This window comes from Phoca vitulina, unplaced genomic scaffold, assembly GCF_004348235.1.
Source record: "Phoca vitulina isolate PV1807 unplaced genomic scaffold, GSC_HSeal_1.0 scaffold43, whole genome shotgun sequence".
Lineage (NCBI taxonomy): Eukaryota > Metazoa > Chordata > Mammalia > Carnivora > Phocidae > Phoca > Phoca vitulina.
This window is the reverse complement of record NW_022589746.1, coordinates 2,362,040-2,376,934: the sequence shown is the minus strand read 5'-3', so window position 1 is coordinate 2,376,934 and position 14,895 is coordinate 2,362,040. Positions and strand designations below refer to the sequence as shown.

Genomic DNA, 14,895 nt, shown 5'->3' with positions numbered 1-14,895 from the left:
CTTAAAAAAAAAAAAAAAAAGGTGTTTGGTTATCTGCCTACAAAGGGAGTTATGCTGTTGTTGTTGTTACTGTTATTGTTATTATTATGGAAAAACTTCTTAAGGGTCTGATTTATATGTTTTTAATGAGCAGTCTTTTCAGCTAAGAAAGAGTCCTGATTCTCTGCCCATTTAAGTCTTAAACTGAAATAAGCATTTTAGCAATTATGGACTATCTCTCCAAAGCAGTAAGGCTAGGACGAAGTTGACACTTTCAGGTACTTCATTTGAGTGCATTCGTTCATTTTGGGAAATTTTTATTTATTTATTTTTTTAAAGATTTTATTTATTTATTTGACAGAGAGACAGTGAGAGCAGGAACACAAGCAGGGGGAGTGGGAGAGGGAGAAGCAGACTCCCCGCTGAGCAGGGAGCCTGATGCGGGGCTCGATCCCAGGACCCTGGGATCATGACCTGAGCCCGAGGCAGATGCTTAACGACTGAGCCACCCAGGCACCCCTGGGAATTTTTTTAAAAATCAGCTTTTTGTTGTTGCATTGATTCTGCATCAAGAATAGCAAATTAAGAACAAAACACAAGCATTCCTTTGAAGAGTACCCCACAAAAGGAAATAGCTGTGGTTTACCAGCTCCAATACGAAAAGCAGACTGATGGGCGCCTGGGTGGCTCAGTTGGTTAAATGACTGCCTCAGGTCATGATCCTGGAGTCACGCATAGGGCTCCCTGCTCGGCAGGGAGTCTGCTTCTCCCTCAGACCCTCCCCCCATCATGCTCTCTTTCTCTCTCTCTCAAATAAATAAATAAAATCTTAAAAAAAAAAAAAAAAAGCAGACTCATGACTTCATAGCTGTGCTTCAGAAATGTGCCTCACAATCACCTGCCCAAGTGAATGAAAACTTTAAGAGTTGGTAATGTCACTTCCCTGCTCAAAACTCCTCAGTGGCTCCCTAGTACCCATAAGATAAAGTCCAAGTTAATCATCAAGGAACACTAACCTTCCGGGGAGTGGCCTTGGATATGTCCTGCCTCATCTGTCACACCCCTTGCCTGGTGCTTTGGGTTCCCCCTTGCTTATAGTTTACACACAGGACATGCATATGCACACACACTGTGCTCTCTGTTGTCTTTGTGACTTTTTCTTTTCCTGGAACATTCTCCCTGACCTCTATTGTCTGGCTAATTCACATTCTTCTTTCAAGACCCATTTTTCAAGAAGCTTTCTCTGACCCCAACTTCCCCTGCAATGGAATAATACTCCGTGCCTGGCCTGGTCATTTTCATTGTTGGCTGTGTTGAAATATCATTAGTTTTCCCCTCTGTCCCACTGGAATATAAGTTCTTTAAGAGCAGGGACTGTCTTCCTAAAACTGTGCCTTACACATACCCTAACTGAACATGTTCAGAACTGAATCCCTGATCTCCCACATCCCCCCATCCTCAGGCTGTGCCACCTGTTGTCTTCATCTGTTTACAGTAATTACATTTTTCCAGCTTCTCAAGCCAGAATCTTAGAGTCTTAGAGTCATCCTCTCATACTCCATGCCAGTCTTTCTGGAAATCTGCTTATTCATCCAATCACTTCTTACCACCGTGGCCCAAGCAGTCATTGTCCCTCACCTGATTTAGTGTAATAGCCTTCTAAATAGTCTTCCACTCCTGCTAGCCTTCAGTCCATTTTCTGCACCAGGGGTCAGCAAACATTTTCTGCCAAGGGCCAAATGGTAAACATTTTAGGCTTTCTGGACCGCACTGCCTCTATCATGGCCACTCAGATGTGCTGTTGTAACATGACAACAGCCATACAAAATGTAAACGAAGGAGTGTTCCAATAAAACGTTACTTCCAAGGACAGTTGGCTGTAGTTTGCCGATCCTTGCTCTACATGGCAGCCAGACTACTCAAAACCCGCCAGTGACTTCCCCTCCTGCTTCGTCTTTACAGTGGTCCCTGTCCCCACCCCTTGCCTCTCTGATCTCATCTTCCAATCTCCCCTGCTTTGCTCTCCTTTCCGGCCACACTGACCCTCCTTTTCCTCAGACATGTCAGGCACAAAGTGTGCATGGAACATTCACTTCCTCATCTCTTAACATTTTCTCAGATGTCAGCTTCTCAATGAGGTTGACCTGACAACCCTATTGATAATTATGCCCCAGCATTGTATTCTCCATTCCTGTTGTTTTCCCCCACAGTGTTGATCTTCTAACATGATATAAGAAGTACGCCAAAAGGGCGCCTGGGTGGCTCAGTCGTTAAGCGTCTGCCTTCGGCTCAGGTCATGATCCCAGGGTCCTGGGATCGAGTCCCACATCGGGCTCCCTGTTCGGCGGGAAGCCTGCTTCTCCCTCTCCCACTCCCCCGCTTCTGTTCCTGCTCTCGCTGTGTCTCTCTCTGTCAAAAAAAAAAAAAAAATCTTTAAAAAAAAAAAAAAAAAAAAAGAAGTACGCCAAATGATTCTTACTGAACACATTTGGCTATACTGACTTATAAAACAAAGCTCCTCAGCAAGCCAGTAAGAGCCTCTCTGCCCCGCCCCTGCCTGTCTTTCCTGCCCCATCTCCAGCTGCTCTGCACTGAGCACTTCCTCTCCCAACATTGTTTACCCATTTGCATTTCTCTCAAGGTGCCATATTTGTTCTTGCTTTTTGCAAATACTCTGTTCCCTTTACTGGGAGTCTCCCACTACTCTGGAAAACTTGTATTTTTATCCTTCAAAATTCTGCTCATTGGTCACTTTGCCCGCATAGTCTTTTCTTTTGTCTTTTTTTCTTTTAAGATTTTATTTATTTATTTGTCAGAGAGAGAGAGAGAACAAGCAGGGGGAGCAGCAGAGGGAGAAGCAGGCTCCCCGCCAAGCAAGGAGCCTGATGCGGGGCTCGATCCCAGGACCCTGGGATCATGACCTGAGCTGAAGGCAGACGCTTCACTGACTGAGCCACTCAGGCGTCCTCGCATGGTCTTTTCTGACACCCGTTCCTAGGAGAGCATTCATCATCTTTGCTGTCTGGGTACCTTGTGTAAGACTGTTGTGTATATCACACTGTCCTGGATGCTTTTGCATGACTTTCCTTGTTGTGACCCAACTTGAGCCAATTCAGTTATTTGAGTATTAGGTTCTTTTAAGAGATACTGCTCATGTTTGCAAGCTACAGATAAGTGAGCATGATAGATCTACTCCCCCAAAACCTAACATCCAAAAGGCACATTACTATGAAAGCAAAACTCAGACAGAGCTCTGCCACACATACAGAAATTTATTAGTCAGCAAGCGCAAAAACAGTCTTACAAACTATTTTCTAAACTGCATAAAGTCCCTCCTCTCCATCCTTTTAGGAACTCTGGCAGGTACCTTTTATGAGAGTTTTATTCCAGGCAGAAGTGCTAATCTGGTTGTAGGATTCAGTTTAACCTAGTTGGGATCAGACAACAAAATTCCCTTACAGGGAACTAATCACAGAACCAGCAGGAATCCCGAGGCCTAGGGTCCATTTCCAAAGAATATACGCCACAGGTTTGTTAGATTCATATGTGTGCTCATGGAGGAACGGTGGTCCCCTTTATGATACCTGTAGCCAAACCACATATCCTGAACATGATTCTTTTCTACTACTATAGTCATTTCTCATATCTTTTATGTGAATTACCGTACCCTCTGGATTTGAGGAGAGAAGAGAAAACTGGACTTACCGGAGTGAGGTTTTTTTGTTTGTTTTAGATTTTTTTTTTTTTATTCATTTGAGAGTGTGAGCGAGAGCATGAGCAGGGGGACGGGTCAGGGGGAGAGGGAGAAGCAGACTCCCAGCCAGACGAGGGGTTGATCCCAGGACGTCGGGATCATGACCTGAGCCAAAGGCCAACGCTTAACCAACTGAGTCACCCAGATGCCCCTGGAGTGAGATTTTTTTATTAGCAGCTTCAACACTAACCAGTGATTGTGCATATCCAGTAGGGGTTTTGCAGATGTTAACTCCGTGCTCCAGGAGGAGTATCAGGAACCTCTAATCCGTGCCCTCCAGTCCATTTAAGATAAATATGCATTACACTCTATGCTGAAATAATGTACAGAATAGTTTAAAATCACACCTCTCTTCTGGACTCTGGAACTGAAACAGGTATTGAACTTTTCATCCATGTATCCCCCTGCCGAGTGCAGTGCCTGCTCAGTAGGCCTAGGGAAGTGCTGAAGCAGATGTTTGTAATATGAAACAGCTGAGTGTTTTGTTTGTTCTGTTTTTATTTTTCTTTTAATGTTAAATTGCATACTCTGCCAGGGAGTTATATTAATAACATAACAGGTTTACCATAGCTGTCTGAGTATGTGTCTTACCAGTGACATCTTGCATGGGCTCAAATGAAATCACGCCACTCCCTGGGTGGGGATCAAGCTGAGGCCTGCCTGGGATCCCCAACCTCCTCACGGGAGAGAGGTTGCTCTGTCCTCCTCCTCAAGTTTGTGGTTGGTGGGGGTGAGGGGGGGCTTTGTGGGTGAGTGGTGTAAATACAGAGCCCTGCTTAGGAGCCCGGGGAAGGTTTGTGCATAGCTGGTGAGATTGCAGCCGAGGTTAGCAAATTATAGGTCTCTGTTCTGACAGCAGGGCTAGACAGCTCAAATAGAAACTTCTTTACCAGATGGCTTCCTAATTTATAAAGTATAACTGCAATTCCTAAAAGGGAAATGGATAGTGAGTAAGGCATCATTATATGTCTGTAGATCACACTGCCTGTTGGGAGCATCGCCCTTAAGTTGATTTTCAAATGTATATGCAAGTTCTTTTCTCTTGGGCTAGAATGAGGGCCCAGTAAGGAAAGTAGTGTGTGTGGTGTTAAACAGTCCATCATTCCTGAGCCACTTGGGGAGTAATTTGGAACAATGCTATTTATTATCTTTGGGTTTTTTCTGCATTTTTCACATTCCTATGAATATAGTCAGAAAGTCTCTTGGACTTTTTAAAACTTCAGTTTATATTAATAATTAATATGGTTATACTCTGCCTTCCTGCACAAATAATAACTACATTGTATTAAAATATTCTGTAGGAGCATAGTAAAAATGTTGAAATTGCTGTCATGTCACCGGACAGAAGGCTAGTAGCTAAGGAGCTTAAAAATCGTTAGAAAAAGAATGAACAACCCAAGAGGAAAGCAAGTAAAGGATGTGAGTAAGCAGTTAACAAGAATTAAATGGCCAATAAAAATACGGAAACTGCTTTCACAAATTGAGATGTAACTAAAATAATAATATAAATTTTTACCTATCAGATTGAGCAGTTTTTAAAAGAATAAAATTCAGTAGCCAGGATTGGCAAATGAGTGGGAGGATGTGTAGACTCCTACAGAGGTGGAGGGAGTATAAGCTAATAGAAATATTCCGGAGAACGTTGTGGCGATAAAAAAATTTTAAAGACTTATAATTTCACTTGTAGGAATTTAATTTTAGGGAAGTACTGAGGATGTTTACAGTGACAGAGCTCCAGAACTGTTGTCGATCACAATATTGTTTGTAATGGCAAGAAGCTTCTTAAAACATTTTATGGAAACAACCTAAATGCCCTTATAAGTCCTGTAGTTTTGTAGTATGTATTTATCATTTACAATTAGTCAGCTTTTGCCTGGTTATTTAACTGTTTTTGCTGTGATCAGGAAAGCAAAGTTTAATGAATTTTTATTCTAAGTGAGTTTATTCCATAAGAATCTGTCCTCTGTTCTCTTCTTCTCTCCCTACACTCTCTTCCTTGGCAATCTCTGGCAGCCACATGGCTTCAGCTATCCCATGTGAAGGTGGCTCCTAAGTCTGCATCTCCAGCCATGACCTCTTTTTGGAGTTCCAGACTCACATTTCCAGCTGCCTTTTGAACATCTCACCTGGATGGCCCACCAGCATGGCAAACTCAGTATGTCCAAAAAATGAACTGGCCTCTCCCAGGCCCGTGCTCCCTGCTTCTATTAATGGTCTGTTACTCTCAACCACACACAAACTTGTAAGCCATCTTTGGTTCAGCCATGTCCCCCCTCTCCTGTCTGTGAAAGCACTTACCAAATCCCCTCCCTTGTCTCATGGTCACGACCCCTCCCCATTCCACTCAGCCCCTGCTCCCTCTTTCCCCACCCTTCCCAAAGCCCCTCCTGTACATCAGACTGCTTCCTTTCTTTGTCTGTAGCACTTGTGTTCTGACTGGTCTTTTCGGTGTCTTGTTTTTTCCTGCCCCCTTTCCCAAAGCCATCTTACGTTCAACTTGTCATGTGTCTGACGCACAGTTCTGATCCTGTTGCTCCCTTGCCCCAAAATGCTGGCTTTCCTCTCTCTCCCTGTAGGGTAAGAAGGCACTCGGCTGTCTCCACAGGCTGGCCCCCTCACCTTTTCAGTTTTCTTCCCCCTTCTCAAGAACTCTGTGCTTTAGCGAGTCTGAATATTCCTTGGCACCAATTGTTCTGTATTTTCTCGTGTTTAAAACTTCCCTTACATACTTCATTCTGTTTGAAATACCCTCTCTCTAACTTATATATTTCTTTTCAGCTTAGTTCAGATGCAGCTTCTTCCATAAACTCTGCCATGATCTGTCATGGTACTTTCTCAGGGCCTCCTTTTCCATTCTTCTCTTTCCACTTGGAATTAGTTTGTTTTCAGTCCCTGCTGATCTTCTGAATGGGCTTTGTTGCCCCACGTGGACTAGAGGCCTGAAACAAGAGAAACTGTCCTTGTTCTTATTCCTGAATCCTGTTTCTCAGTTCGAGTTTCATTTTTGCCATGACATGGATTTGAAAAATATACCTCCCAAAACACACAGTCTGAGGGTATTTATGGTGAGATACTTATTTACAACATTAAAGTTTAGCAACTAAGTCAAGAGATTTAAAAAAAATTTTTTTAAAGATTTTACTTATTTATTGAGAGAGAGCATGAGAGGAGGGAGGGTCAGAGGGAGAAGCAGACTCCCTGCTGAGCAGGGACTCCGGGATCATGACCTGAGCCAAAGGCAGTCGCTTAACCAACTGAATCACCCAGGCGCCCCTAGAGATTTAAAAAAAAATTTTTTTAAGGTTTTATTTATTTATTTGACAGAGAGAGACACAGCGAGAGCAGGATCACAAGCAGGGGGAGAGGGAGAGGGAGAAACAGGCTTCCCGCTGAGCAGGGAGCCCGATGCGGGGCTCGATCCCAGGACCCTGGGATCATGACCTGAGCCGAAGGCAGACGCTTAACGACTGAGCCACCCAGGCGCCCCGAGATTTAAAATTTTTAATGCATGTAGATTGCCCTCCTCCATTACCCTCCCCATGCTAATTAATGCAATGAACAAAATTCATGACTTTTTATAAAGTTTTTAATTGTATTTTTTTGGAAATGAGACTTACCTAAACAGGTATAATTGAAGTCTGCAGTTTTAAAATTAGGTTATTCTTACAATAAATGCCAACCTGTTCTTAGTTCAGTTCTTTTGGTGACCTATTTTTCTCCATATTTGAGTGGGATGGTATGTAACCCCAGAGGTAGCGATGGTGGTGGGTGGGTGTGCTTTCAGGATGGTTGGGAAAGAGACTTAAAAGGTAAGGTATAGAGTTGGAAAACACCATATGTACTACATCTGTGCGTTTGAGAATTGAGCATTATGCATGTGGCATTATAGCAGCTGGGGAATCACGTAGGAGCCCGTGTTACCAATTTCATCTGAACTCTAGACTGAATACAAGCCTTACTGGAGCCAGAAATTGAGGAGGAGTACAGAGTGAGTGAGTTTTCTCTCTAGACTGCTTCAGTTTGCATCCCACCTCCACCACTTAGAGTCTCTCTGACCTTTGGCAAGATTTTTATTCTCACCGTAGTTCAGTTTTCTAAACTCTAATGGAGAGATTAATTGTACCTACCTCATAAATTTGTTGTGAAGTACAAATGACTGGCTTGCAGTAAGTTCTTACTAAATGTTCACTGTCAACATCCACAAAGGGCCAAGTACGGTGTACACTTAGGCAGTACTTTTTTTTTTTTTTTAAGTAGGCTCCACACCCAGCATGGAGCCCTATGTGGTGGGGTGGGGTGGCGGGGCTTGAACTCAGGACTGTGAGATCAAGACCTGCGCTGAGATCAAGAGTCAGACCCTTGACTGACTGAGCCACCCAGGCGCCCCTAGGCAGTACATTTTAATAGGATAAATTTTCAGATAGTACACCGGTTCCCCTCATTCAGGGAAAATAGTACTTTGATAGCCCATAAAATTTTGGTTCTCTTAGCTTTGAATCAATGTTTTAACATAATTCTGTTCAAAAAGGAAAAAATTTTTTTAAAAGTTTCCTGATTCAACTTCATACTGAATACAAGTCTTCCAATGCCAGAAATAAATGTCTTCAGATTCCAAAGAGGTATCACAAACCTCTTCCTTCCTTTTATTCTCAGAGTGAAAAACAAATTTATGGTGTTTCTTATCTTAAGAACATCCTCAATCATGTATATTTTCATATCAAAAAGGAAAAAATAGTATTTAATTGTTTTGCTTATGTTTAAATAGGCTCTTCCCAGTGGGAAATTGAAATATTTAAAGCTGGCATCTCAAAGAGATGGCAGATTAGGAACATACCTCAGAATTATAAAGGAGCAATTGTATTGTTTCTTTTTCAGACAAATGCCTAGATTCTTCTGCTGTCCTCTACCCCAAACCTTAGAGGAGTGCAGAGTCATTTCTGGTGTTGCTTCTTCTGGGAAAGGACAGAAGGACAGCCAGGGAGTATCACTTTAATCCCTAATAAGTCTCATTTCAATTTTTCTTGGTAGACATTAATGCATTTCCTTATCCTTAGAACTGGTACATCTAATGTAAATCTGTTGGAACAGTTTTATCTTTTATAGATGTGGCTTAGTCCATTTGGGCTGCTATTAAAACAACAACAAAAAACCCCAGATTGGGTAGCTTACAAACCACAGAAATTATCACAGTCCTGGAGGCTGAAAAGTCCAAGGTCAAGGTCTCCATGCCTTCTGGTGAGGGCCTTCTTCCTGGCTCGTGGCCATCGACTTCCCACTGTGTCTTCCCATGGTTAGAAGGGCAGGGATCCCTCCAGAGCCTCTTTTATAAGACACTAATCCCATTCCTGAGGGCTCCACATTACCTTACCTCATTACCTTAGCGCCTCATTACCTTATTACCTTAGCACCTCCCAGAGGCCCCTCCTGTTGCCATCATCTTTAGGGGTTAGGATTTCAACAAATGAATCTGGGGGTACACACATGCAGACCAAAGCAGTGTGCTTTATAATATCTTCCATATAAATCCTAGAATAAAGAAGCTGCCTTCTTAAAAGCTACCCCACTGTCACTTAACTGTTTGCTGTATTTGTAATCTTCAGACACTTTGCTTTTCTTCCCTTCACCTTTATCAAATCACATCTGTTCTTTAAAGATAACCTTAGGTATTATATGTAGCTCAAAGCCTCGTCCCTTTATTTTATTTTATCCCACACGAAAACTTCCTTTTTTTTCTAATTCTTTTTATTTTTTATACTACTCAGTTCATCATTTGTTTTGTGTGTGCCCACTTTTTTCTTTTCTTTGCAGTTAAGTCCTTTCAGACTGATACCATAGCAGCCCTTGTTGTAGGGTGATATGGTAGGTATGCCATAAATACTTTTTTCCATTCTTTTTAAAAAAGTTTTTAAGTTCCTGTTAATGCCATAAATATTTTTTAATGCTGTCAATGACATCTAAACTAGTAAGATGCTCAAGCAGCACCTTATGAGTAAAGAATGAGGTTATTAGTTGCTTTACCAAGGAGTTAATAGAAAATAAACTGAATTTACTAAAGTATTGTGAATAAGAGTATGTTAGTTGCATATTAAAAGCAAGCAAAACAAGAACAGCAACATCAGAGTCTTCTTTACACAAATATATATAAAATGCACCAGGAAAACAAAATTACCAATTAAGAAGTAGAGCATGAATATTATTTCAAAACTGGAAAAGCTGTGTTACATTTAAGGAACTTTAAAATTTTGATGATGCAGATCATAGCTAAGGATAACTGTTTAAATGTGAATACTGGTTGTAAACTTCATCGCTGCCACATTTCATGAGACTTAGAGAAATGTCCCCCCCTTTTTTTTTAAGTTTTGATTTTAATTTCAGTTAGTTAACATACAGGGTTACCTTAGTTTCAGCACTTCCATACATCACCCGGTGCTCATCACGACAAATGCACTCCTTAATCCCCATACCTGGAGAAATACCTTTTTTATGTTTGCTATAGTCCCAATGGAGAGGAGTCTCGGTACATGCATCAGTTACTAAATGCAGTGTCACTGTGTCATTATTGGGCCATGCATTACTTGAATAAATTCATGACCCTTCCAAACCTTTGCAGGTTTCCTACAGGGTTTCTCTTTCCCCAGAACTCTAGGAGTGTGGCCCCCTGGTTCTAGATTTTCTGTGATAGCCTGTCTTTTCTGGGTGTGCTTAGGCTCTGTCCTTCTCCTGTAGTCTGTCCTTGTATGGCTGGAGGGGCTTGTCTGGCCATCTTCTGGGACTCTTACTCCTGTCTTGCTTCCCTCACAGTTATGTACCAGCTTGCAGTTAAATGCTGCCCCTAGCTGAAGGTTGGGGCAGAATCTGCTTGTTTGGGCTCTTCTCATTTCACTGCATCCCTCCACCAGTCGCCACCCTGGGTACCACCATGTCACCCAAGGTGACTGATACAGACAGATCCCATGTTGAGGCATAATCCTGATGTCTGCAGTTTTGTTCTGTTCTGGGGTGTCTGGCTCCTCACGACCATTGCTGAGAAACTCCTTTCCTCCATGATGCGTGTTATTAAAACCACTCCTTCACCTCGTCTTTCCATGTTTGGAAAGCATTAACCCCATCCATTCCATTCCATAGGGAGAAAACCTCAGAGTCGTCCTTGACTCTTCTTACTCTCCGCTTCCGATCCATGAGCGGGTCACGTTGGTTTTCTGCCTTCAGAATTCTCCCCACTTTGCCGCCCTGGGCAGGCCTCCTTTGTGTTACTCTCCTAGAAACTGCAGTAGCCAGCCAGCCCCTTTCTCTCTCTCCGTCCTGCCCACAGTCTGGAGTAGCGGTTATGTGGGTTCTGAAACTACATTGCCTGCATTCCTACCTGCCTCTACAGTCATAGACATTGAGAACGTTAATGAGCCTTTCTGGGCCTCGGTTTCCTTTTTTTTTTTTTTTTTTTTAAGGTTTAATTTATTTATTTGAGACAGAGCGAGAGAGAGCACGGGGAGGGGGAGGGGCAGAGGGAGAGGGAGAAACGGGCTCCCCTCTCCCCCATCAGGGAGCCCGAAGCAGGGCGATCCCAGAACCCTGAGATCATGACCTGAGCCGAAGGCAGACGCTTAACCAACTGAGCCACCCAGGCGCCCCCAGGGCCTCAGTTTCCTTAACAGTTAAATGAAGATGAGGATGATGATACTTTTTACCTCATGTGGTTGTGCCAGATGAGTTAGTACACACAAATTACTTAAAATAGTGTGTGGCAAATAGTCAACATCCAAAAAATACTAGGTAGTGGGTGATACGGAGGTTATTGCACTTGTTAGTTTTTATTCATACAGAGTTGAAACTTACTTTCTTAAAACATTGATCATTGATCTCCATTGATCATTGATCTCCGTTGGCTTCCTGTCACTTTTAAAACAGTATCCAAAGTCCTGACCAGGGCTTGCTGAGCCCTCCAGTGGTTTGCCCTTGCTCATTCAGTCCAGCTGGCCTGCGGTGCTTTACCACTTGGCCCACCCACTTCTGCCTTTGCTCTCATTTTCCCTCAGCCGGAAATGCTGACCCCACAGATACTTGCACAACCTGCCACTCCCTTCACTGAAGTCCCTGCTCAGTGTGAGCCCCTCACATAGGTCTTCCTTGACCACTGTTCTAGAAATCATCCTGTTGTTTTCTATATCCTTCAACTTTATGAAAAGATAACTACCTAACAGTGTATTATACATGTTTGTTTATGGGTTATTTCACCATGCTTGGTTCCCTAATAAATGAAAGCAAGGGACTCTGTTTTGTTCATCATTGTAGTCACTGCCCCCCTCTCTTCCCACCAAGGCCTTTCAGATACATAGTTGGTGCTCAGGAGGTGTTTGCTATGGGATGGATGGGATGGGGTGGGGTGGAGTGGGGTGGATGAACAAAGAAAGATTTTCCCCTTTGTTCTTTGCACAAGAGATTCTGAGGTTACCAGATAGTTGGAGATGCCTGAGTGAACTTTTTCGAGATGAGACCACTTTAGAGAAGAGTTCAGGTTGGGTTTTTTGGTTTTTGGGTTTTTGGGTTTTTTTGTTTTTCATTCTTTTTGTGGATAAGACTGTATCATGTAATTTACAATAATTGTCTTTATTAATTATAGGTGGGTTAATTGCTCTGTTAAACTGGTATCTTCTTATCGTTCCTGTTCAAGGTCTGTTGCATGTGCCTTACATTAGCAGCTAGTGACAAGGAAATTGTTTATCTTTTATTGAGCATTATTAAATCCACTAAACCCGTGCTATTCTGCCTGTTATTAATAACCTCAAGTCCCAAAAGAAAGCATTTAAGTCTATCTGGAATCAGGAAAAATAGAGACATATGAATATTCACCAAAAATTCTGCTTCTGAAAAAACAGTAGGTCCAGGGTGTCTAGGAAAATGTGATTTTTTTTTTTTAAGCTTTCAGGTTTAAAATGCTGCCTAGTCTCTCAGAGGTGGAATACTGAGTTACTTATTCACTAATCAGTTGAATATGAATTTTAAAAATTAGCATTTGCCTTTTATCTTAAATAATGATGTAATCTCATTACTGTTTGATAGCTTTATACTGATTCACTGACATTAATACTGACCTGTTGACTTCAATACATGAAGAAATTGGAGAAATAAAAGATTTCAGGAATAAGTGGTAACCTTGATCATCTTTGTTTTTGTTTTCTTCATAATTCCTGAGGTTTTTTTCGGTGAAATCACTCTTTCTAGAGTTTCAGTCGGTTAGTATGTACTACAGTTCTAGAACACGTGCGTTCTTCCGGTGCTTTTTATTTTGGACCTCTCTTGCACCTTCATGCTTAATACCAAACAATCTTCTGAACTACATCTCGTTATAATGTGAGCAAAAAATTATTTTCTGGTTTGAAGAGGAATTAGTCACATGCTAATTTGTCATGTAAGCCTTTTTTTTTAATCATGGAAATTAAGTGAGTGAATATTTGAAGTTGACCTTCTAAATTCAGAGACAGTGTCAGATGAGGTATTTGGCTGTCAGATAGTAATGCAGGTGTCCTGTCTGCAGGAAGCTCAGGAAGGACAGAGCCTCCCATGGAGCAGAACAAAAACTCACTTGATCTTGATCATCAGTGTGAATAAAGATCCTGAAAGTGTGTCCTGCAATCCTTCTGGCCTCTGATTCTCCCATGTGGGTTCTTCCCTTCATCATTAGGCAGACCTCACCAGGCCTTGGATTATTCACCAACCTACCCTTGTATTCTTTATAAGTGTCAACATAGGCTATCTTTGCCTCTTCTTATCTACAAAATATGATTTTTATTTAGAAGAATTTAAGTGTAGGAGTAGACAAAAATCAGAGATTTCTTTTATATGCTGTTTTGCCTTTTTTATTCATCTATGTATAGACTTTTAAAATCATCATCATTATTATTACAGGCCATGGTTGCTTGTTATCCAGGCAATGGAACGGGTTATGTACGTCATGTTGATAATCCAAATGGAGATGGAAGATGTGTGACGTGTATATATTATCTTAATAAAGACTGGGATGCCAAGGTATGCAACTTAATTGACCATTTATCTTTTCCCCCATAGCTGTTAAGACTCATACTCCTCTTAGGGAGACTGTCTTTACTTTAACACATGGAATAGTTAAAAATTTCTTAGATTTGTTTCAGTTTTGGGTATTAGGAGTGGATCTTTGTAAAGTGAAACATAATAATATTATCTCAAAAAGTGGATTCCCTTATTTTCAGATATTGGGGCATGCATCCAAAATTTAACTTTTTTTATTTGTTGTTGTTTTGTTTTGTTTTGTTTTTTAAGTAAGCTCTACGCCCAACGTGGGGCTCGAACTCACGACTCCGAGATCAAGAGTCGCATGCTCCACCGACTGAGCCAGCCAGGTGCCCCCCCAGAATTTAACTGTTACCAAAATGTATTTCATTAAAATATACACCTTTTAATAGCTTTAATAAAAAAAAAAACTCCTCTGCGAATAATTGCTTTATAATGGCTTTTAAGAGAGATTATATATAAACAACTATTGTGGATTATTTCCTACTTATTCCTGTTGCAGAGATCTTATCTGGCATTCGGTTATTTAATCGAATATTGGAGGCAGGATTCCTTCTTTTCCTGATTATGGAAAAAAACTAGAAGTTTATCAATACTGACAAATCCTGTAAAACCAATTAGAGTGTACAATACATTTAATTTTCTCTTGTTTTAAATATTTATTTCTTTAATATTGGCCTGAGTTTCACTTGAGTTTAAATGATTGAAAGTTCAGAAGTATGTCATGCTTTCTTATTGCTTTGGAGGTTGTCTAAACTAATTTTTGGTTGATTTTTAGAAATCCTTATTTACTTTTATTGAAGCAAATATTCAGATAGAAAAGTGAACATAATGTATAGCCCTGTGGATTTTCACAGCATGAACACACCTGTGTAGCCAGGGCAATTTTTAAAAACCAAATAACCTTTAAAACACTTCCCCGCGGGGTGCCTGGGTGGCTCAGTCGTTAAGCGTCTGCCCTCGGCTCAGGTCACGACCCCGGGGTCCTGGGATCGAGCCCCGCATCGGGCTCCCTGCTCCGCAGGAAGCCTGCTTCTCCCTCTCCCACTCCCCTTGCTTGTGTTCCCTCTCTCGCTATCTCTCTCTCTGTCAAATAAATAAATAAAATCTTAAAAAAA

The 14,895-nt window shown here is 41.6% G+C and overlaps 1 protein-coding gene across 3 annotated transcripts in view; it reads left to right on the top strand.

Moving 5' to 3' along the window:
• The window catches only part of EGLN1 (egl-9 family hypoxia inducible factor 1), a 59,456-nt gene that overhangs the window by 35,257 nt on the left and 9,304 nt on the right, over positions 1–14,895 (top strand). For all 3 annotated transcript variants that reach the window (XM_032430269.1, XM_032430270.1, XM_032430271.1), the window contains exon 2: positions 13,637–13,756. In XM_032430269.1, coding sequence (XP_032286160.1) covers positions 13,637–13,756 — 120 coding nt within the window. The remainder of the gene's footprint in view (positions 1–13,636; positions 13,757–14,895) is intronic.